This window comes from Seriola lalandi, unplaced genomic scaffold (assembly GCF_002814215.2).
Source record: "Seriola lalandi dorsalis isolate HSWRI2012SDOR001 ecotype SW California unplaced genomic scaffold, Sedor1 jcf7180002054887, whole genome shotgun sequence".
Lineage (NCBI taxonomy): Eukaryota > Metazoa > Chordata > Actinopteri > Carangiformes > Carangidae > Seriola > Seriola lalandi.
The window spans coordinates 1,485,726-1,511,190 of record NW_019525439.1 but is presented as its reverse complement, the minus strand read 5'-3'; the positions used below and the strand labels follow the sequence as shown (position 1 = coordinate 1,511,190).

General features: G+C 43.2%; 1 protein-coding gene across 1 annotated transcript in view; it reads right to left on the bottom strand.

Annotated features, from left to right (window-relative positions):
* Positions 1-24,247, bottom strand: part of epha10 (EPH receptor A10) — a 150,408-nt gene extending 126,161 nt beyond the window's left edge. Inside the window, exon 1 of the mRNA XM_087180061.1 lies at positions 24,086-24,247. Within this exon, the coding sequence (XP_087036187.1) occupies positions 24,086-24,164 (79 nt within the window). The 5' untranslated portion in view covers positions 24,165-24,247. The remainder of the gene's footprint in view (positions 1-24,085) is intronic.
* Between the last annotated feature and the right edge of the window lie 1,218 nt (positions 24,248-25,465).

Below are 25,465 nucleotides of genomic sequence, written 5' to 3'. Positions count from 1 at the left end.
ACACACACACACACACACACACACACAGAGCCCATTACAGTATTCAGTTTCTCCCTCCTATCTTCCCAAAGTGCACTGCAAAGCAAACATCCTGCTGTGCAGAGGTAAACAAAACACACCATCCCCTCGCCGAAAAGCAGGCACATCAAACACACTGTCTCACAGACAATTAGGCTTAAAAAAAAACAAAAAAACTTCATAGATAGATGAATGCTTTAAAACACGTATTGTATAACCATGGGCCAAGCAGCAATTTTCACCCAAACAGTTTCAGCATTGGCAGAGGTGGTGTTTAAGGTCAGACTCAACTTCTTTTTTTTTTTTTTTAACACAACAAACTGCAGCAATATCAACAAGTCGGGTGTAAATAAAGATGGAAAGGAAAACGAGTTTTGGCCAGCACATGATGTATCATTTCAGGCTAGTCAGGGCTCCACTGCCAGATGCCAGAGGAAACCATGATATACAGTATGGATTATAAGGGAAAATATAGTTCAGCTGTCACATAGACTGTGTAGGACAGGACAAGCAGACAGTAATACTTGGTTTGTCTTCAGAAACTCTGCAGAGGAGCTTCTTACTAAAAAGCCAGCGAACATCAACTGCCAAAGGAGGGTTAAGCTGGCTTGGTTGCTTTATTGTAATTTTCCATGTTTACATACATTTTCTTCTGGTCCTTGCTTTTTACGTTTTTTTTTTCCCCTCAAAAGGAGTTGTGCAAACAGAAAACGAATATGTGAGTGTATGTTTGCTTCCACCAGGATGCCTAATAACGATGTTGATATTAATCACATTTTTTCTGCTTTCAAAACTTGTTTCATATCCGTCCATCCCCATGTGACCAGCACTCATGTCCTGGTTGTTACTGGCCATATATGACCAATCCCCCAGCTGTGTTTGAATCAGAAAACCTCCTTGGTTATGATTGCTATTTGTGCCTCCACTCACCCACTACGACCTGCAGCACTTAGCACTATGATTGACAGTTTCCCAAAGGGGGGGGGGGACATAGGTACATATTTGCATGCATATATACAGAGCACATACTTACACACATACACACACCTTGCTCTCAAACTCACATCTTGCCTCGCCCCAACTCTCCCCTGCTTCTATGGGCAGTAATGTAAAAGAGATTTGGCTCCACATGGGCAGGCTGCTGGGCCGCCTTCCATCCGCTAATAGTCTCACATCAAGTCATTTCAAATAACCTCTATCGTACGACATTGACAGCAGTATAATGTTTTGAAAAAGCAGCAGCTAAACTGGGTTAATACATATGCATTAGCCATCTGTTGAGTATGTCAGTAAGAGTGGATTATTTCACATTCAAGAATGAGATGATATCCTCATCTTTAAGCCCACTTAACTTAATACTTAAGCCTATTTTTAGAACGTGTCCTCCACTGATGCCATGTTTCTGAACATATTAAAAACAAATCCACAAATTATCCAAACACATCCCCCGATTCTGTGACAATGAATTTGAGAAAGAATGACTTCTGGGTCGCTTAAATCCAATGCAGTATTTACTAACAACTGGAAATTTAAATTTTTAAAGGCTCGGTTTACATAATAGTTTTTTCTGCCTAGTTTCCAGTAAGGACTGTGCACGCCTTAACCTGTTACTTTTGACATTTTCAGCACCACAAACAACATTTAATTCCCCTCCATTTAATTGGGTTGGGAGCAAAAAATCTCAGAGACGCATACCAGTCCTACATACCTATAAATATTTCAGCAAATAATATCAAAAACTAACCTGCATAGCAACATATCCCCAGGGATAAGGGAGAATAATGATTTTTGTGTTTTGGATGAACTAATCTTTTAAGTTTTATAAGTGCTAGACCATCCCTTTACAATATTAGTAATATATTAATATATCACCCAGCAGTACTGTGGGTGCACATGTCTTCACGTCATCAAGGCCATTGGCTTTGTGTAGAGCTTTCTACCTGTGGCGGTATACTAAAGGGGGCTATTTGTAAGTTTTCTTGCTGGGAGCCGGTGGTGGTGTTTGCAGCTTTGGCCATCATTGCATTTACAAGACAAGAGGTTATGATTCACCCTCTGAGCAGATCAGGGCAGATTGGAGGCCACAGTGAGTTGCTATCGGAAAGTGACAAGACGGTCCGGGGCTAGCTGGTTAGCATGCTAACTTCAGTAGATGAAAAGACATGATAGAGACAAGAGTCAGCATTGGTGTTGCTTACCATCACTGGAGACAGCTCTTGGTGGGTAAAGGAATGACGTTTGATGCTGAACTCACATTTCCTCAAGACTGGGAAGTAACCAGCAGTTAATGCTAATGTTAGCTACGTAGCAATAGCAAAAAACTTACAAGTGGCCTTTTTAACCTCCTCCATTTGATTCGGTGACAAAGTTGGCAAAATAGAGTAAGCACTCTAGCGGCTTTCTCATCTTCTTCTGTCTTGTCATGCTGCCCTCAGACACACCCCCTACCCTCTCTTCTTGTCCTGTCCCTCTCTTCCTCTTCTTTACCTGGGGCGACATCACCACCTCACTTCACCCTTCATAAATTCATCTTTACTCTGCCTTTCTATCATCCAAGTCATGTCTGCACCACATCCGTGGACCCGTACAGCCTTTACAAGCACCCTGCAGGCCCATCACCCATTACCCTCAGCATCGATCTCTGCTGCATCGATAAACGATAGCAGCAACGCATATAGATGAAATAGGGAGAAAGAAGGATGGATGGATGGATGTAGAGTGGGGGGAACTGGAGATGAAATAAGTTGACTAATAGATTAGGCAAGGCGGAGAGATGGGAGAAAAGTAGGAAAATACAAGGGATGAAAAAAAACGGAGGGAGAGGATGATGCAAGAAGGGAGAGGGGGCGCATTGTGCGACCATTCGTCAATAGCAAGCAGTACGACCTTAGCGATCGATGGGTCCGGCAGCCAATCGGTCAATAGGCTGCATAACTAGCTCTGCTAGCCAGGGACAGAGAGGAGGAGAAGAAAAGCGGCCTTCGTCATAGCAGTCAATAGGCCAGAAAAACAGACCACCTGTCCACTCTGACACAAGTCCAGTATAAATGGCACAAAAAACAATGGGAGAGGAAAGAAGGGTAATGGGAGTGGAAAGAGAACATGGATTAGATCAAACGGACAGATGAAGGATGATATAGCATGGAATGAATAGAAACGAAGATAAGGATTCAATGTTGGGTTTGTACCCATTCATCTGGAAGCTGTCCTTACAAGAAAAACAACAGACCACCAAACATAGACCACTTTACATTCTGCTAACAAAGCCTTCACGAGACACACGAGACAACCAGGGAATCTCCAAGGACAAGAATACCACACTGTCCTTCATCACTGGTTCTCATGAGTCCATGTTCAGTCCAGATGACATCAACTGGGCCAAAAAGATATATTTAGAAAGGCACAAAGTTTGTAGAAGGATGATGTTGGGCTGGTTGTTCACTTTCCATTTCCTACTGTTCCTCACATTGTTTTTTGTTTTTTAACCATGATCATTCCCAGACATTATAATATGGTTTTTGTACCTAACCTTAACCTAATAGTGATGTCAGGTCAGAGACAAATGATGTCGTTTTGTCAATAGTGCCAGCAGATCAGAAAAGGCTTACACTGTACGTCTCGTTACAGAAGGCAATTAAAAACAATGTTTTTTTCTCCATTTAATTGAGAGGACTTGTTGTTTATTTGTGTCTCATTTCTTTTAGAAGGCGCCATGGAAACAAGAAAGCCTTGCTGAGTCGTGCTGCTGTCCACATGTTGATCCTGACAACAGAGGGATAATAAGGACTGTACCACTAACAAGAACAGAAACACAAAGAAAAGCGAATCACTAGTTGACTTTTCCTGTAAACGGGTGTATGTGAGGAGAGTTTGCATTGTTGTGCTGGGTTTTATGCTTTAAAGAGCTTCCAAAGTTTCTATAGCTGTGTTTTACAGTGCCATTGAGCTCATTTCAGAAACCCCTTTAATGATCTGGTTGTGCAGCTGGTGATATTAGATTCATATCAGATGGGAGCTCATCAGCAGAATCGAGCCGGCTGCTCCACAAGAGACCTGCTGCACTCACTGTGATACAAAGACACAAAAGGAGAATGTATGGGCCTGAACCGAGCTAAAAAGGAAGCGGCAGAATCTGTAGGGAGAGTGAGGCTCCTCGGCCCAGCAAGTGATCCATTCTTGATAAGCACACAAACACATATCAGCGAGGGCTCCTTGGGAAATCTTAGTTATTAATTAGCAAGCTAAGGTGATAAATAAATAATGCGTGAGTGGAGCAGCGGCAGTAAGCTGCGCCTGGTTAGGATGCCAGATTGTGCCAAACCACAGCAGCAGCAGCAGTAGGTCAGTAATTAATGAAATCAAAGAGCTGCTCTAATGAGAGACAAAGAGCAGTTCCCTCACTGATGACTCCCCCCTCGGGTAAACAAGAACCCAACAGGACAGAATGCAAAAACAGGCAAGTGCACACCAATAACTTGGTCTTAAATACGTCTACGTGCAAAACACACACACACACACACTAACAAAATCTTTCCAGTCCTGTGAGCGACCACCGCCAGCTTATGCTCCTCATTTGTACCACTGCCTGTTAAGCGCCAAACCCCCCCCCCCAACTCCCTTTCTCATCCTCCCATCAGCCATTATCCCATTTCATTTCTCCACCGCCAATTGTTTATTTGCTTATCACCGGCCAGATAATAGAACAGAATTAATCTGCTAATTCCTCTTTTTTTTTTTTGCAGACCAATGCCTCTGTTCATGTGAATGACCAGAAAAGCAGGACTGGTTCTACAGCGCGGGGCTGGCTGGCTGACTGGAGGATTTAATTATCAGGGCTAATTACTTGTTTTCCTCTAACTGTTAACCACAGGGCTGCTGCTGCCGCTGCTACTACACTTCCCTGGGTGCTAATGCCTGAGGCAGCCGCTGGTTTCATTGAAAGGACGGGGTAGTGAGTGCACCACAGGAGCCAAGGATGTCTTTTCTCCTCTATTATCAGCTGGCTGTCTGTCAGACAACCAACGGGTTTGGGACTTTGCTGGGAGGGCAGGTATTCATTTGTGCATGACAACAACACAACTGCGTCAGTTGGACTTGTGCGTCACATAAACAGTTACATGTGTGATGAGCTTGTTATTCCACTGATGCACGTCACAGCCCGCTGTCTCTTCCCAGATTCTAAAATAAAGACAGACTCACTAAGTCAGTAAGTGCACCATTAAAATGAAAAAAGAAAAAAAACACAATTTTTTCAAAATAAAAACATACTGTTGTATTGTTGTTTCAAGGTCATGTGATTGTCATTTGTTGTATTGACTGGTTGCAAAGCTTAGTGTTGATTAATTCTGCTAGACATAACAAATCATTCTCCAGCACTGCCTGTGCCGTGACAGTTGTAATGTAACTGATGGATTTTAATAAACTAACTGATGGATTTCCTCTAAAGGAAAACTTGAAACTACTTCATATACCCCCCTGATGAAGGTGAGACTTTTGCTACTCATTTCATTTTGATAGAAGAGTACCATTACCACACACACTCAAAATCTGCTCACACACAGGCTCGCGTTTTCCCTGACATCTCTGCTGCAGTGACTCACATCCACGTCACCAAGTCTCTGCAGAAAACTGTGACACACACATGTACTTCAGATGACAGCTGTGTGTGTGTGTGTTTTTTTCCGAGTGCGTTTTGGTACATGTGTTCATTTACACATGCGTGGATATGTGTTGTGGTAATCCAGCCAATACCGTATCCTCAGGACAGACATGTAGTGAGCAAGAGAGGCAACATGTCGAGTGATAAAATCTGCAGATGGGGCCTTGGGTAATTATAGTTCATCAACATGACAACTTGGCTCTCACTTATCAGGCCATTAATATACACACACACACACACACACACACACACACACACACAAACACTTACAATATTACCTCAAAAACAGCATTTCCATAATTAGCCCTGACTAATGAAGGGCAGAGACACCGGCCTGTTAAAAATACACAAGCAGCTCTAAATTAAAAACAAGACAGGGATAATTGTGTAATCTATAGTATTAATGGATATTCAACGGGACAAATGTTAAAGATCCAAGTAGCCTGTGTTTGCATCTTTTTAGTCTATTGAGTAAGATAAACCTCGACAAAAGTCAAATATTTCAGTTCTTCAGCTCGTTAAACTGCACATTTATTGCAAAAATCAAGATGTGATGCAGAAATGTCTTCGCTGAGCACCTTTTTGATCACATGTGGTAAAGCACTAATGGTTTAAGTGCCTTGATTAGCGCAGCAACAGCCGCCTTTTAAACTGCAAGCTGAAGCAAACAGTACACTTGGGCCTCTCTGCACCACTACCATTTAATCACACACACTTTTCCTTTCCATAAAAAAAAAAAAAAAACACCCTACATAGACACATGCTGCTCTTCCATACCAACGGCTTCACACCCTACGGTTGACTCCATGTACCCTAAGGGTTAAAGGGGAAAGGTCACCTGTCTTGACCTCTAAAAGCCCTCTTGACAGCTTGTATCGAACAATCACAACACCCGGCTCAGAGCTCAAAGGTCACCTCCCAGAGGGTCTCGGCCTATCGAGTGAGGGGCTGCATCGACACGGTTGAGGGGTGCAGTGACCAATCAGAACACCTGACAGCAACTTGGGGGGGGGGGGGTTTGATCAAATGTATGTATACCTCATTTAAAAAAAAAAAAAAAAGCCTTCAGGCATTTTGCACCCCCCCCCATGTGTAGATCACGGATGATGGATTGTCTGAGGCATTTGATTATGGGCTGCTGTTAGCACCTTAAACAGATGGCGATAAGGAGTATGGATATGCGGAGGAAACCTCGGGTGTAGCCAGGTGTTCATGTATGGGATTTTAAAGAAAAACAGATGAGGACCAACATCCAGAACGCTGTGAGGTTTAAACTCATTCACAGGAGCAGTTTTACAAACGACTTGACTCTGTTATACTGTGTGTTTTTTCATTATGTGTTGTGTAGTTGCAGGTACAGTATGCAACATGATCACTTGTGTGGGCATTTTCTATCAAACTGCTGTACAGTCTGTGAGAACACAGTTACTGCAAACTCACCTGCACACCATGACCATTTACTGCACACCCATACAGCGTCTCTTGCTGACATTACTGGGTTAAACCTCCACTGCTCTGGACTCCAGGGAGCAGTTGCTCATGTGAAGGAGGACCTTCATCTGCCACAGACAGCTTATGGCTATGTTATAGATGGCTAGAGCAGAAAGGATGGATGGAGGGAGGGCGGAAGATATCAAAGTGCGGTGGGGCAGAGGGGGTGGGAGGGGGTTGAGGAGGGGACAGAGGGATGGGATGACAGAGGGTCGAGATGACGAGGGCAGAGTTGGGTCGTAGTCCATGTCTGCTGGAGCCGAGTAACGTGGCACATGGCATCGCTAATGAAATCTGTGGATTCACTCTCCTGGCAACGAGAAATTATGGGAGGTGTGGGGGGTTTGTGGAGAGAGTGATGGAAAGAGGGGGGGGAAAAACAAGAGAAAATGTATATAGCAAAGAAGTAAGGAGAAATAACAAAGAATTGAGAAAGAATTATGAAAAAAAAAATGAAAAATGGAGGATGACAGACTTGCAGAGAATGAGTGACAGAGGAAAAGAGAGCAGAAGACAAAGGAAAAAAAAAAAAAAGAGGAAGCCTCATCTCCATACACTGTGATAGCAGGCAGATTTGAATTTAAGGCCTGTCTCTCACGGAGCCCCTATAAATAGGGACGAGGAGCAAACACCAGGCAATTTCGCTGCAACACCAAACACAATGCCTGATTGAGGGCAAATTAAAATGCAAATGCAACACTTCCATTTTTCCAGATTTCACCTGAGAGATAAGCGAAGGACCTCCGTTTCTTTCATAAAGTGTAGGGGTGCGCATGGGCGCGGCGCGTTTGTGTGTGTTTATGCAGAAGTGTGTATGTTTTGTTTGTCAAGTTTGAAATGAGAGGAGACAGGAGGGAGACTGGAGGTGAGGTTGCATAAACAGATTAGATTCAATATTGTCCTCTCCGAGCTGCATTTCAATCGTCATCCTCGCCGCCTTTCCCTCTTGCCCTTGTCCGCCGGCATTCTCGGCAGACCTTCAACAGGCCTCAAACTAATGAGCAATGCAGGAGAACACTGCAATATTTCAAAAATAGAATAATATAAAACAATTTAAAAATAGAAAAGTGAGGCTGGAACAAGACTCAAAGAAACAACTTCAATTCTGCACCTTGGATCAAAAAGTTTGGAACACTTGGCAGCATTATGAGCCTTTTTATAGTTTTACAAGCCGCCGTTAAGCAGCTTTTAGGAGTGCAAAGTGTTTAATAGTTGACAGAGCCTGGTTTAGCACAAAGCCAATCACTTCACCATATGAATTCAATCCTTTCCAAGTCACGGGTCAGAGACATATTCAACCGCTGTGGTCACGTGGTCTCACTGAGCAGAAGGTTTGCAGTTCAAGCCAAGAGGAGGGCAAATGTTGACCGCAAAGCGCTGCCCAGTGACCAATGGTTACCCTGTTTGAATCGTGGCAGAACCACAAGCCGTTTTCCATTTATCAAGACGGATACGGTGAAGGTGTGTTAACCATGCAAGAGGAGGAATAAGCAGGAGAGGCAGAGAAAAGAGGGATGGAGAGAAAGAGAGAGAGAGAGAGAGAGAGAGAGAGAGAAAAATAAAGAAATTAAAACAGAAATTACCGGAGAGAGTGACCATCAGAACCACAAAATGACAGACCGACAGAGAAAGAGGAAAAGAGTAACTAAAGCAAACTGCCTTTCCTTTAAGCCACTCTTCGACTAACTGAGCTGAATTTTTTATCAGCTTCCAGTCTCAGGGGGTGGTCGGCTAAAAGCGAGCTTTCCTTGTGCCCTCATGCTGTGTATGCGTGCCTGTGTGTGGGTGTGTGTGTGTGTGTGTGTGTGTTTGTGTGTGTGTGTGTGTGATGGTGAGTGTTTATATGTCGAAGAGTGAGGAGAAAAGAGCAACAAGCATGACTGTTAAGGTGGCATTGTGTGCATCTGCAGACATGTCAAGTGTTACTGTAAATGAGGATATGTGAGGTTGTATTTTTTTTGACTGCTGTGCACATACAGTACATCTTCACAGACTGTCAGGTTACAAGGACATGTTAATATATGCACTATTAACCTCGACTCTCTGCTGCTGGGCACTCTCACAGCTTTTGGCTACTTTTCAGCCCCGCAGCTGGCTTTGTGAGAAACGAAAAGAGCAAGACCGAAAGAAAGACATGAACAAAAAAAGCACAACAAAAGAGGTTGAAATCGAAGAGAAAATTCAGGAGTAACCTGAAGACACCAGTTAATCACAGTTAAGCTAATTACCCTTTTAAAATAATTTTGTGTGTGTCAGTGCCGTATTTAAATCTAAACTAAATGAGATGGTGGCGGCCAGAAACTGAGCCCTCCTTGTTTAATCGGATGGATGTCAGTGAGGCTGTGACCAGACTGAGTGATTGCTAAGGCTTGTCCATAGTGGCGACTCTTCAAACTGAAGAAAATGGACCTGTTACAGCACAATTACAAGATGGAATCCAGAGGCAACCTGGACAAATAAAGTTCAGTGACTAACTGACTCTTGGAGGTGGAAATACTCCGTCCTCTGTCAGATTTGCGTCTTCCAGTCACCATCTGTCTCTTCGACTACTCTTGGCTTGGGAAACGGTGGTTGGTTTCGTTAATCGACTCAAGTCTTATGCGGTGCAGGTCTGAGTCAGACGTCGGAGTGGCGCTGCCACTCTGCATCATCGTCAACATCACCCCAAAGTCCCACAGGGATACATAAATGTGAGCACACACACACTTGAGTTACGCTACATAAACAAACAAAGAGCCATACGTGGGGGTTGAAGGTGGCTGGAAAGCCGAAAGCCGCTCTTGGATTCAGGACTGAAAGTTGAATGCCAGTGGAACGGTCTCTGTGGTGGAGACAAATTCTCCAGCACGGAAAACAATTACATTCCACCAACTGGTAACCAATTTACATTCACATGTAAATCCGCACAATCCTGGCCAATGAATAGGCTTCATTGAGTGCTTTAGTGGCATTTAGTGATTTAGTGGCAGGCTCCTTCAAATGACCTTCCAGGAAAGTCCATTACTTTACCTCCTTCTAAACATACACACACACACACACACACACACACACACACACACACACACACACACACACACACACACAAGACTTCAGAGAGGCAGGTAATTCGCCATTAACTCAAGCCACTCAATCCCTGAAACACTGCCAAGTTCAATTGTGTGAGCGAGTTCGATGGAGAAAGAGAATGAGAGAACGAGGGAGGGAGAGACAGATGGAAAGAGCAATTGAGAGAGAGCGGCAGAGAACGAGTGAGATAAAAAAGAGTGAGAGGGAGGAAGGCACTTTATTCTGCCACTTCCTGCGCAAAAGCATCCGCTCCCATCTGCCCTGAAAAGAGTATCCCAGTCACCTCAGCTCCATACCAGTCCGACCATCTGACCACTCCAGCATTACGTCACTCACTTACCTCCACAGAGCTAGATAAAACACGTAAAACAGAGGACACACACGTACGCAGACATTAAATAACACAAATATAACCCCCGTCCCTCAGGAAAGATGAGGAGAAGAAAAGCCAAAAAACTTCACAGAACAAAAACAACAAATAGGTTTCTTGTGACGCATTCAAGTGCAAAAAAACTGGCTAAACAGCAAGCCCACAAACAAGAACACAATGCAACCACGCAACAGAAAATGGAAGAAAATGCCTACATCACTATCACCCCCGTAATAACCCTTGGTAACCCCATTAAAATCAATTCATCTGTGGAAGGTGTACCTCACACACACACATCCACGCATCCACACAGAAACAGAGCTCAGACACACAGCAAATGTATTAAATGTGGGGGCAAACCAATTACAGCACATAAACCAGTTCTTGCTAAACAAACACACACACACACACACACACACACACACACACACACACCGAGTCCTTCCCAGCAGAGCTTTGTTAACCATAGCTAGTGTTTAGCTACAGGCTGGACTAAGGGGAGATAGTGAAAAAACATGTAATAATTTCCGAGCTCACGCTGCAGAGGAAAAGAAAAGCTTTTCAATATTTGATATTAAACATTAATTTTTCTTATTATTGCATGTCACATTTACACTACAAGCCCGAAAAGTGGAGTATGTCCTCACAGTGTTAATGTATGTGTATATCATATACACGTGTGTGTGTGTGTGTGTGTGTGTGTGTGTGTGTGTGTGTGTGTGTGTGTCTGTGTGTGTGTGTGTGCGCTTCTGAGGTGCAGCACAACGTGACGTATCAATTCATGTTGTTTCAGAATGAGCTCATGTCAAAACCAGCATTAATACGACGATGGATTACAGGTGGGATGGGGAGAAGGGAAGGCGATGTTATTATATGTTATTATGTTTAATTCACATTAATGTGACTGCCTCATGGTCTAGTCAAAAGAAATACAGAGAAAAAGATTGAAAGACTAAGCAGGACGAGAAGGAAGCGAGAGAAAGAATCCGTCTGATAGATTAGACTTTCAACCTCCTTTAGATAATTGTTTTGGTTCTCTGGCTGACTGATATGTATAAGGTTAAATCTCATGGTTCTAACTTAGCACCACCATCTGTGAAATAGTAGCAGTAGTTTGTATTAAACAAGCTCAGATAAGCCAACAGTAAACCTACCAGCCAGGCAGAGAGCCAAACTAAGTAGCAAAGAAAAGTTAAGCTGGCTCAGATCATTTTGTCAGGAGCTGGTGAACACTACACGGACCTTAAAGACAAAATTGATGAAGGACCTGACTGAAAATCTGTTGGATATCATCAGATTCGCAAAATGGTCAAGAGCAATATTCAAATCGCAGGAGCTGCCATTATGAATGAAGCAGTGAACCAATCTGGTACAGAGATGCCCTGGCCTACAAACCATACTCTCCAGACATGCTTGTTTGGTAGAGAGAAAATGAAATGCAATAATTACCGTTGCAACTAAAATATTATTATTTTTTTATTTATTGACTGATCACAATATCAGTCAAAATAATGATTTTTTTCTGTTTTCTTTTTGCATATCGTTCAGCCTTAGCCGATGATCTGGCAAGGTGCGTTGCATAGTACAATTTGCTGCCTGGTCTCTTTGGCAGAATGGCTGCAGTCTGTTCAGCAAGACATGAGCCTCATGGCCAATAAGTCATGTGTGCAGGAGAGAGAGTTTTCCATCCTCGAATCTCAAATCAGATCAGAGAATGCCCCAGTTACAAAGGGTGCTTTAGGGTGCTGGGGTGCCAGAATGTGGATTAATCTTCCAGCTGAGGCACAAAATGTTGGTGAAGTTTTTTTTTTTTTTCTTCCTTTTTTGGTTTTGCTTGTGCAGTTCTCTTTTGATGGCTGTTGGTGCGAAAACTTGATTTGCATATTTTCTTAGCAAATAAAGCCTCTGCACATCTTACTGCAGGTCTGGTTCTGGCACCTGTTGTGCAACACAAGCAAGATTCACTTGCTTTACTGAGGAACTGCCTGAGGAACAATGTTTTTCTCTTTTGATATACCAGTGGGAATGATTGACGCTTTAGGCATGATTGTGTATTATGTAGGTTCAGAGTGACAAAGATATGAGTTCAATGACATCTGACTGTGTTAATCTATTGTACACAGAGCACAGGAAGACATGCCTTTGGTGCTTCACACTGTTCTGTTGATAGACAATCGCTGGCTGCGTTCGCAAAGACTGATTAATCAAATGCCACGCTCTCTGCTTGGCTTTCTGTCCGACAGACCACAAGATAAAATGGTAACAGGCATCTGGCTAACTTGATTTTCAGTTGAAGAGTTTTTTTGATTGACTGCTGGCTGCTTTGCTGGCTTCCTGGCTGGCTGTCTTAGTGGTTGCCAGATTACCTGACTAAATGGCTGGTTGTCCAGCCAGCTGGTTAACTGACTAACTGATTGGCTGGCTGGCACACTGATTGGCTGGCAGGCTAATTGACTTGCAAACAGGAAGGCAACATTTATAGCTTAGAGGAAGCTGAGAAACAACAGGAGCGCACTCCACCCAACCATCCTGCACTGATGACACTCTGATTGCAATCACGACCAGGCACACAAAGAAACGTGCACACACACACACACACACGTCGAGAAATGTACTTATAGTCTGTATAATAACATGCATAACAAGTAGCCAAGAGTGCAAACACACAAAGGAAACAGGAGCAGTGTACAGTATACGGCAGCATGTACAGCACGCACATACAGGCAAGACAAAAACAAGTTGCTCACATTAGCCAATGCAGTTTCTTTTAGCAATATTGTTATCATTAAATCAAAAGAGCTGAAGTGAAGATGGTGCTGATAAAGAAAGATGAACAGCGTGCTAAAGAGACGGGTATATTTTACTCTGGCTTGCTTCTCTGAGTTCGTTTTGCCTTCTGTTGGTCAAAATTGCAGCTTTAAATAACAAGCTGACTGTATGACAGTTACAATAGGACCATGGCTATGGTTTCACTGAAGAGATGCCACAAACATCAGCACAATCAAGCTACCCTGTGGAGTTTTTGACCATTAGTAGCGCTGCGGAGCAACGTTTTAATGAGCAACGCATATTTCCAAATGTTTCATGAGGACAAAGATGCACTCAAACTCATTTCGTTATACACTGTATGTTTTGGTGAAGAACGCTGAATGTAAACATAGCTTCTGTTTGTTTACAAGAAAAGGACACACAGGGTACCTTTAATATTTCTCCAAAATATGCAGTTTATGCACACTTTGCCCTGCTTTTCAATTATTCAAATATTCCCAGTTTCTGCCTCTGCTCTCCATCTCATCCCACACATTTATTTTTCTGTCTCCTAGACATGTTTGTGCTTCTTCAGAGGTCTGCAACCTGACCTAATAGAAATGGTTTGACATTAAAATACTGGTTTTGAGCTTTTGGCTGGGTTAGGACTCCTGAATTTTTGTTAGGTCAAGTTTGTGCCAAAATTCCATGCCAGCAACTGTCCCACAAATCCTCTCTATGCTTAATTTCCTCCGTCCCTCCCTCACTCGGACCAACAGTAAACCGAGCAGAATATGGTTCATCCGCTCCCGCCCCACTACTTAGCCTATTACAGCCTTTCCCACTCCCCCCTGCACTCCTGATAAAGTGAGCAGATCAGGTCCCATGCTGCTATGTTAACCTCCCTTGCCACTCACCACATTACATCCTCTGCCACCTACAAAGCTCTCTCACCCCCGCCCACGCATTCTGATAAACTGAGAAGAGCAAGTCCCATGCTGGCATGTTAACCTGCCTCGCCCACTCACCCCATTACATCCTTTGCCATCTACGCTGCTCACACTCACACTCTCTCGCCCTCAGCCCAGTCACTAACACCCTTTCATTATGGATAGTCTTCTCCGCGGGGGGCTATCACTTCAAAGACACCCCGCTTTCCTCGTTTGTGTCTGTGCGGAGAGGGTGCAGATGACGGGGGTGCGATGAGGTGTACGGTGGGGGGGGGTGGGGGTGTCATAAAAGTGACTGAGCCAGAGCCGCACGATTTATGTATTTATTCATTACCAAGGAAGCTGCGTATTAAAAGGTCGGGCAATTTTCCAGGTCACTGACCAAACCCACACGGTGAGGAAGCGAGGGGGATGAAGAGGACAGGAGAGGAGAGACAACAGAGATAAAGAGAGAGGGAGAGTGGCTGAGATGGCAAGTTGGTAAAGGCGATATTGGCAGTTGGACACACATCGGTGCATTCACACTTCACCTGAGCATGTGTGTGTGTACGTTTGTGTGGACGAGCCAAGTTTACCCCTGTGTGTGTGTGTGTGTGTGTGTGTGTGTGTGTGTGTGTGTGTGTGTGTGTGAGCACACGCAGCCCGTTTGTTTGTGTGCGAGTGCATCTGCGGTTTGTGTATGCGTTCACGTCTGTCTGCACACCGGCTGTGGTTAATGAGTTTGAAAGGTCAAACGCCTCTCAGAAAGATTAATGGGGTTTCCTGGGCACGGGGGTAATGGTTTACGAGGCACAGCCGGACACATTTCCAACATGACGGTCATTACCACCACAGAGCAGAGACAGAAGGAGGGATCGCAAGCAAAGACAAGGATGAAACAAAACTGCTGGGCAGCAAGCACTCGGCGGAAAACTGTGTGCGTCTGTTCACCTCATGTGAATGTGGGAGTCATTTTTCTTCTTGTTGATGTTTGATTCTGTGTGTAGACCTCATTCAGCCATAACTACAAATCTATATATGTGACAAACTGCTGCATTTAACCGAAAAGAGAAGAAAGGTCTTGTTTTAATTAGATATCCCCTTCATTTATTAAAATAACCTGTGTCTGGGTCCACTCAGTTTCCTCTCAGTGTGTGGCCCTTCTGAAGGCCATCGCCTGCTGTGACCAGCCTTATCCCATTAGGTTTGAAAAGTCCACTGCAGGCTGCTCTTTGTCGAAAAAACTGACACTTGTTGTGCTGCGGTGCATTCAGGTACTGTGGGAGTCCAAAAATGTGATGGACAGCTCCAGAACGGTGGCCTTTTTAAATGGAGGAAGAAAAATTACTCAAAAAACATCAATTTTTGACTACTAGTAATTTACCTGGCAGGGTTGTCTGACGTTTTAATGCAATGCGGGACCAATTTGCCAATTTGTCATTGGTCTTTTTGATAGTGTTTCTTTGGCTTGATCTGCAGCCGTTTCTTTTATATTTCAAATAGGCATATCAATTTCTAATATCTTCATAAATATACATTATATTGATTTTATGTCTGACTACAGAATACTGATATTCAATGTCCTCAGTGTGGGACCTGTATGTTTAATACCTGTGTGCAAACCAAATTTCCAGGCTGTGTTTTGCAACATGACATAATTTCCTCTTTAACACATTTCACCGATCAAAACAAACACCACACTTGCAGCCTGTGCACGAGCACACACAAGCTTTGTAGAACTTGGAAGTTTATCTCCAATTTGCAAGCCATAATTATTTGTGAAATGTTGGCCGCCACCATTTGAGATCTGCACGTGCAGTAGGCAATGCCTGGAAACAGCTTTACTGAAATGGACCCCAGCTCTGCAGACAGCACTTGACTTTCAGATGTCCACAGGTTTCATGCCAGCCCCTAAATACAGCACAGAACAGCCTGTATCCAGACCTGTCCCTTTTTTTGTCGTTTTGGAAAAAAGTATGTGAACAAGGTCTGCAGCTCGACCTTCTGCAGCCCAAGTCGGCTTACCAAAGTTGTTGTGACTGCCAAAGTTGTCATACATGTACTTCTGCCATTAAAGAAACATTTTTATGTGTGTCTGAGTACGTGTTAAGCGCCGTTCATTGCAAATGTTACATAACGCAACTTGGGAGAGTGCAAAAATTAGAATGCATTGAAAAGAATTAATCTTTCATTATCAATCCCTGCTGTATCTATTTGAGACGGGGCCGGAGATGGTAGATAGTGACTGAGGAAACATGATGTAGCATTTATTGGTATGCGATGAAGAAAAGGAGGAAAGCGCAAAATTATGTACATATAAAAACATGTTTAATGTTAAGTGCAGTCTTTTTCTCCTCTTCGCCAACACACACACACACACTGCAAGTCTTCCTAACATGTCATCATCAGGTCAGACATGGCAGAGGCGGACAGGAGGACATGAAAAGCACATTAAGAGGCAGCGTTCACAGGCTGGCCGGCCTCAGCCAGAGCCAGTGAGGCGGACACTGACACAGCAGAGCACAGATGAAGAGGGGAGACTAATGGCAGAGGGAGGGGTGGAGTTCAGCTGCGGAGGTATGAGGGCTCTCCAAGTATGCCACACGTGTGTCTGTGTTTGTTAGATGTGAGAGAGCAAGACTGTGAGCATGTGCATGAATCCATGCGTACGAGCATGAGTAGTAGAAATGTGGTTTCTATAAAACATGTTCTGTGTATTTCCAGTTTGGGACCCGAACACATGGAGAGGACAGCGCCTCGTGTTTTAACAAGATCAGAATCTACTCTTGTCAGCTCACATAACTGTTACGTAACTGAATCAGGGCTACTGGACAACACTGCCTCAGCTGCAGCCAATCCAAGGGCTCAAAGCATGTAGCATGACCTCGCGCCTAAAACAGCACTGCTCTAAGATTCATGTACACACGGTGAAATGGGTATATATTGTGAGTGCCATCAGTCCAGTAAACTATTAATTTCTATTCACATACATAACATTTCAACCAAACTGTGATTGTCAAATGTATATTTTATATCCAAATTTTGTCACTAAATCCAACTGCTCACCTGCAGCATTACATATAAACAGATCATGTGTGGTGTTACCGCTACAGAGTTTTAGATTCAACATTTTGTCTTAGCAATGACTTTCCACAAAGACTGTTATCCTCCAAAGAAAAATGTGTGTGAGTGTGTGTGTGAGTGTGTGTGTGTGTGTGTGTGTGTGTGTGTGTGTGTGTGTGTCTATCTTCTTGCACATCCCGGGACCTTAGCCACCTCCATAACTTTGATGCGACTGCCTAAACTAGGCACAATTGAATCTGATGGTCTCTAAGCCAACATCAGAAAGGGAGGGCAACACATTTAACCTCTGGTAAAACACTGCCTCGACAGACACACATGCACAGGTTACACTTCCTTTCCATTTTCCTCACAGGAGCCTTAAAGCTGCTTGATGCGACAGAGTAGGCAAACAATCACATATGAGGTTGGACAGTACTTGAAATTTGCAGTAACTGATTTAGGGTCAAGTGAACAAAGAAATTTGAAAAACTGGTCGGATCAAGTGCGACCTGGAGATCCAGATTTTCCAACACAGGGATAAAGATTCTGGCGTTTTTAGGCATATTTATCAGACTTCCTTTTTTTTTTTTTTTTTTTTGGCCAGCAGCTTCTGCGAGTCGGGCCACGGATAAGACGAACAAAGCCTTAAAAGCCCGAGGTCCCGCTCGTCTCAATAAATCTGTTACTCATAGCAAAGCCTAAATGAGTGGGTGATTTTGTTTTCACCACTGCAAAACAAGGAAATTAAATGAAATGCCGGGGAGTGCGAGGGTGGTAGACTGACTGAGCCCTGCCGAGTTGTCAGTTCAATTCCCAACATGCCCACCCACATCAAGCCTCGCATTAATGCAGTTAGTGTTTACTCTCAATGCAACACACCCTGAGCAAAGACTTCTGCCAGGAGCACAGCTACGGCTCCGTACAAAGACACACCAGTGACATTTATCAACTTTAGACACCTCAGGACTTAAAATTCTGCCAAAAAAGGAAAAAAAAACCCAAAACAAATCCTCTAATCCATTAGTATCCCAACAAAAGCAGCAAAGATGATTAATGAGTATTAAAAAATATCAGGCAGAAATAAGTCTCAACTCCAAGATGCTGGCGGTGTGGGTGGTGGGAGACATTCTTGATTAAAAACATTTTCTCGTTGTATTTATTAGACTTTTTTTTTTTTTTTTTTTTGCATATAACCTTTGAAGAACCTTTAGAGAACAGGCCCTGAAGATGTTTACATAAAGCTCTGACATGAAAGCACACATGCATTTGCCAAAATAGCTCTGCTTTATGCTTCAGTGTGAGCTTTAACACTTCTATCCTCCACTATTCACATACATTACTATGATTACATTATTTTCTGCTATACACTTGTCCTCATGCGTCGTGAAGGAAAATGTTTTATACTGTACTTTAGTGCTGGAACTAACACTTCATTTCATTATCAACCAAGATTCATTTTACATCCAGCAAATCATTTCATGAGCCGGATCCTGTGAATATTTAACATTAAATTATTTGAACGAAATTTATTATTTTGTGTGTGTTGATCAACTTGTTGATTCATCGGCTAATCGTTTGAGCGCTGTTCAGCTTCTTTAGTTTCTCTTCTCCCACTTTCACTGCCGATTTGAGCCTACATTCTCATTGTGAGCTCGTATTCGTCTTCTTTTCTTGAGCTGATTTACTCTGTCTGCTTCAACAATTTAACTGTGTGTTGCATAAATTAATAACTTTATTTTCATCTGACTTTATTATAATTCGCCACAAACAAAAAAAACTAATTGGTTAAACTGCACTAAAATCACCTAAACAATTTGCACAAATAAAAAAATAAAGAAAAAGCGCCAAATTTTTCTTCCACAGGAAATGGATGTGAGCAAACACAGTGGGTTCTCACAGACACACAGACACGCACACACAGACTTTTTCCGATGGTTTGTTCTTGCCGATCCAGCAGAATAACCCCCGATACTGTAATAGCGTCCTTTCCCTGAACAAAGGAAAATCAGGTGACCCCCCCATTGGGATCCAATAGACACGCATACTCTCGCTTACACACACAATTCATCAGTCTATCAGTCTCTGTCAATATGTTCCAGTCGGGTGGGAGGTAAATAAGGATCGGGGTGAGCTGCTGCATTGACTTGTTATAGGAACCCTTGGTCTGTTTCATTACATGTAACATACTGTACAAGAGCCGTGGAACAAAGCCACGGTGGAAGCTTACAATTCCCTCCCCACTTGCTTTTACTCCCCTCCAATTTTCTTTCCTTCACTCCCTCATCCACTGTTCCTTGCTCAGCGTTCTTATTTTTCTTCACCCCTGAACCCGACACACCTCTTCTCCTTTTTTTTTTCCTGCTTGTAAAACATTTTTTTTTTTTTTTTTTTTTAAGATGACTCCCCCTCTTTCTTCCCCTCACAGGAGAGTGACGCTGCACCGCCTGCCATCCTCACAAATCACTCTGACCTTTCATATTCACAGAGGTCACAGTCATCTGATCCAGCGCGCACGGGTTCCAAGGATTGCCCCTTGCCATCCAAAGACGGACCAGAGCAATCAGGGCCGGCAGAGGCAGTGGCAGCAGAGCAGAAAGAAGCCTGCATAAATCACAGACAATTAGTCCCAAATTGATGCCTGGGAGGGTGGAGCGCTGCTCCTCTGCTAGTCTGGCAATTGCTGGTAAACCCAATATTAGTCAATCAGATCGCTTCTAAGCACTAATTATAAGATTCAGTAATCACATATCATGACTGGAGTATAATATCGAACAGTCACTTCAACTGACTTGTGTGGAAGTCAACAGTAAACAGATACAGCAAAGTTTCCTTCTGGATACAGCAGGTTTTTTCCAATTAATGGCATCTCAGTGAAGTGACCAGTAAACCTGATTCTGTATGTTGAACCTTTAACAGCTTCTAATCTACATATCACACCTGCTTTCCTTCAAAAGACAAAAAAGTGATTTGAGGATCCATCAAATTACAGCAACTCACTCACCAGGCAGAATAGTTATAATGGATGATCCCACAAAACCTCAGATTACATTTAAATAGCATTTGCGATATTGAACGTTCAATATCAAAGTTTTTTCAGCATTATTAAAAAGTTATGGTTTGGTTAGGTTAGTAAAACAACTTTGTTAAGGTTAGAGAAGGACTGTGGTGATGGAAAAGTGTAATTGTGTGATCTGATTTAAGTTATGTTTTTGGAAAGATCTTGATTGGGGGGAAAAAAAACATTACTTCCATCTCTGAAGATCAAATATAAGGCAAATGTTAGAGATGCACTTGCATGTAAACTCAATGATCAACAGATTTCCTGTTAAATTCTGTGATCTGTCATATGCTGAACTGTCTCACACACACACACACACACACACACACACACACACACACGATCAATGGGTATGCTGACACAGAATGAAAGCTGCAGTCCGGGTTGAACGTTAGATCCAATACATTGCCAAATATCTTTACTTTTCTCTCTACTGCATCAAAGATTTCCTGCAACTACAACTACAGCTTCAAACTGTCCGTTATCATGAGAGGGCTGAGTGGTAAACATAGAAGACCAGTCACATTGTGTATTTCTGACAGTAATAAATACTGGAACTTTATCCTCAGCTTCACAAACCATCGCGTTGGAAAAATGTGAGCTGTGAATCTTAAATCACACATGACAAGAGAGGTTCGAGCGGCACACCGGTGTAATGAGGCTGCAGGTAAACAATGGTCTGCATGTCTGCCAAGAACATAGTGCAGTGAAGTCAGCCCCGGCCGTTCTGACTCGACGAGGCATCAAGCAAAGCTCCGGCCGCACAAACAGGATGATCCCACAGGTTACGCTGCAGTTTCTGAGTCTCTCTCGCTCTCAATCACTCCGCTCCTCTCTCCCTCTGCCTCTATTGTTCTGTACCTGGCTTGTGCCCTCTCTTTGCTTGCTGCAGAATGGATGGATGCAGAAGGAGGGAGGGAGGGAGGGAGGGAGGGAGAGAGAAGAGAGGGGAAGTAAATGAGATCCCGATGATATGCCAAGGTGTGTTAGCGGTGAGGCGTGGGGAATGAGAAAAGCGGCCTGAAGGGAGGGGGTGTGTGTGTGTGTGTGTGTGTGTGTGTGTGTGTGTGTGTGTGTGTGTGTGTGTGTGTGTGTGTGAGTGTGGGGTATGGTGGACACCCAGCTCTGCCTGTACGGAGCCCCCACCACCCGATCGTATTAACGTTTGCTAAGTCAGCTGAGGATGCAGGAGGCATGTGCAGGAGAGGAGGAGAGGGAGAAAAGGAGAGGAGAGGAGAGGAGAGGAGGATGACATATGAGAGGACAGTGCGAAGAACAAAGGAAAACAGGAAGACAGGAGGCAGAAAGAAGAGTAGAGCACAAAGGAAGGAAGAGCTCACAATGTGAGCGAGACAGGAAAATGCTGTTGGCACATGAGGAGGAATAGAACATGGGACCAAACACAGAGGGACATGTAAAACTGTGAATAAGAGCTAATAAGGGATTAGGCACAGGCACAAGGCTGGACTGGAAAAGAGAAATTTCATGAATGGTGATCAAAGAGCCACATAAATATTGTAATACAATATAACAGAGGCTTTAATAGATCCTCTCAAAATCCCAAATACAGGAGAGACTAATGCCTAAATACACACACACACACTTCTCTGATGAAAAAAAAGCTGTTTCTCCCTCTAAGAGAGCACACACACACACACACACACACACGCACACACACAGGTAGGTAAATTGCCTCATTAAATATGGACATAATGGCAGAGAAGTATAAAAAAAAAATTTTTTAAAAAAAGGGGAAAAATTCTCTCCAGTGTTTTCTTATCTTCCAAATCCTTACGAACAGCGGGAAGAATTGCTGCCAATAGCAGCCTTCAGGAGCACATTGCTTTCACAGCAATTAATCGCAACATCAATTAAACAAAAGCTAGCATCCAAATCCGGCTACCCAGCATTCCAGGGAACCAAATCAATCTGGCAATGAGTCCGCATGTGTTGCATTCAATGCTCCAGAGGAAGTGTGTGCATGTGTGTGCGTGTGGAAACGCAAAAGAAAGTGCAAGTGTGTCCGCGTGTGCGTGCACAGAAGGGCCCCTATATCACACCACGAGTATGTGCGCCTGAGTGTATGTTTCATGAGAAAGACTGCATGCGAAGGCAACATGTACGTGTCAAGTGAGTGTGTGCATTTGACCCTGAGTCGTGTGTGTGTGTGTGTCTCAGGAATGCATTAATGTATGGCTGTGATGTCTATATGTGTGTGTGCGTCTGATGAAGTGTGTGCGTCTGATGACGTGTGTGTTTGAGTGTACATGCGTGTGTGTGTGTGTGTGTATCCAAAAAGCACTCAGCTATGCCTGGATAATAAAGCCCCTCTTTAGAAAGCGCCTGTGGGTCTGAAGCCATTATGTTCTTTTCCACTTCACAGTCTCAGACCTGATTAGGATCACTTCCCTGCCTTCACCTGAGCCAACCGGTCACACACACACACACACATCCAATCAGCACTGTGTGTTAGTTTAAACTCATAAGTTTCACAGGTTTACAGTATCTCTGCTAACTTGTGAGTGCAAGCAAGTATTTATCTGTGGCAAACAGCCAGGTTGCTGGTAAACTGTTGGACCACAGCAGCACGTTCCCCCGCTCCCTCACACACTTCAGTGCAGATGCACAAGGGCAATTAAACAAGTCAGCAATCCAAATCCCAATCCCACATCAGCATTAAATCTTGGTAAAACACTCTGTGAATCATACACTGTTCCCATTAATTCCAGCGTGGATTCTTGATTTAATGCTGATGGAAGGACTAGGAGAGAAACCTGCACAATGTCTTCTCCACTGTTCAAAGGACAAAAAAAAAAAAAAACTTGTTATAGAGGAATGGAGCTGAAAAACGAGAGTTGCATGCAGTGGCAAAAGCACTAAAGCATCAGTCGCCCGTGCCACAGCATCAGTGGCTGTTAAGAGTGTGAAAAGACAAAGAAACCAGTTGCACGGAGATGCCACGACAAAACCATCATCACCACCACCCCACAATTCAAATCACTGTGACAACAGAGTGGGGATTTCTGTCTTATTAGAACAGCTGTGAGACAAACTGAGTTTACCTCTCTGAGTAAATCACAAACCCGGTACTCAAGCAGACCGGGGCTCTCTGTATGTGGCACCAGAGATGTTAGAAATGTGGCTCGGTTTTTGGTTACTATTTTTTTTTTTTTTTTAAACAACTTGTTTACTTCAGCCTTTAAGTTCATAATGATGGAGGGGATGCTGTGAATACTAATCAACTGTACGGGGTTTTAATTTGTACTAAAGTCTCTTGTTTATATATTTTTGATTCAATAGCAACTGCGTGACTTTAATTCTGACAGTCTCAGTTGAACACATTTGTTGTGATGATCTGGTTATTCGGGAATAGACGCTTGGAGTTCACGGAGCTCAAATGCGTAAAAATCTGCCAAAAAAAGAGCTTTTAGAAACGCGCCTCTACACCATCAGGCAAAAACATTTTCTGTTTTACGACATATATTAAAAAACAAAAACAAAAAAAAACATTCTGTCTAAAATGAATGTCCTCTCGTTACTGTTAACATGCACCTGCTTCCCATCACAGGACAAGCGCGAATGCCAAACTCTCTCCGCCGCGGACATCTGTCTGTCGATCAACGCTGCCTGCTGCGGCGACCAGTTTTTGGAACAACCGAGCCATACAACACGTTTCCACATACCTTCTTCAGCGTGACAGTCTTCCACTTGGTTCAGCAATAATATCCAAAGCACCGATATCAGCGTTTTACGGAGATCCATGTTTGTCTGGCCAGTTCCGCGGGGCTCTTGTCATCTCTCTCCAGCCTGCGCGCAACGCACCGCAGCAGAGACGCACTCGGTGTTTGAATGGAGCTGATGCCGTCTGGACAAGTAGTGCAAGAGCCACGGAGCCACGCGGCCTATTTGATATCTCGGGGGAGGGTTTTGTCGACGAGATTGACACCGGGCGAGCGCAATGAAGTTGGATGTGGAGACGAGGGTACGGGAGGGTCGACCTATCAAGGAGCTGCAACCTGAAATCTCCGCGCCAGGTGTTTCCACTATAGTTAACGGAGACAACCCTGCAGCAGTTTTTTTTTTTGTTTTTTTTTTTACAGACTGTCGTTTTATAGCGAGAGGTGGGTAGGTGGGTGGGGTGGCATTAAGTAGGACCTGGGTTTGTGGATGTGGTGTCATAGGCTGTTAAAGAGTTTGGGGAGGATTATATCCAAAGCCCTGTACTTGTTTAGGGTTGGTATCACAGTATTTTGGTTCTGAGGTCGAGGATTCATTGGGGGTCCTAAAGAAGAGTGCAGAAGACCCTCATTTTAATATTATTATTTTAACTTTATGTTGGAACTTAACTGGAAACTAAATCAAAACTCTTTCAATACAGAAAAAAAATGCTAGAAAAGTCTAGCCACTCATTTCGATTCTCATTAGTAAACAAACACAGAAAATACCTATTTTCTAAGTATATTCTCCAAATATGTTATATTATATTTAACCTATGTGGTGAAAATTTTTAAATTTTAGACTTTAAAGTCACAGTCCATGGAATTCAATCACTCTCTTTGACACCCCACAGTGATATTATTTAAAGACAAAAAAAAAGAGATAGTGACAGTGGTAGCCCTCAAGGATCTGACCTGGGAAGCTATAGTTACATTTATGAATACGCACAACTTAATAGGAAAACACATATATACAAGACAATACAAAAGACGATGATACAAAAAAAAAAAAAAACATAAAAACACTCAATGAAAAGCTTTATCATTCTTGACTATATGATTGGTCTTTCTTTAAAGACACGTTGCAGCTTCAAAAAAGATCCTAGAGACGTTTTCCGATTTATCACACAACAAAAGTGAAAATCTAAGCAATGGGTCTTTCTCTAGAAAATCTGATACATCTATGTCAGTGTTCCCGAATCCTTTAACATAGAGACACAACGTTATTTAGGCAAACATTTTTACATAACATCTACAGTAACACAGCAGAATTAAATCAGCATAATTGATATGTATGTACATATGTATAACTATAAAGCTGAATTTTTTTTCTTTTCACACAAATTG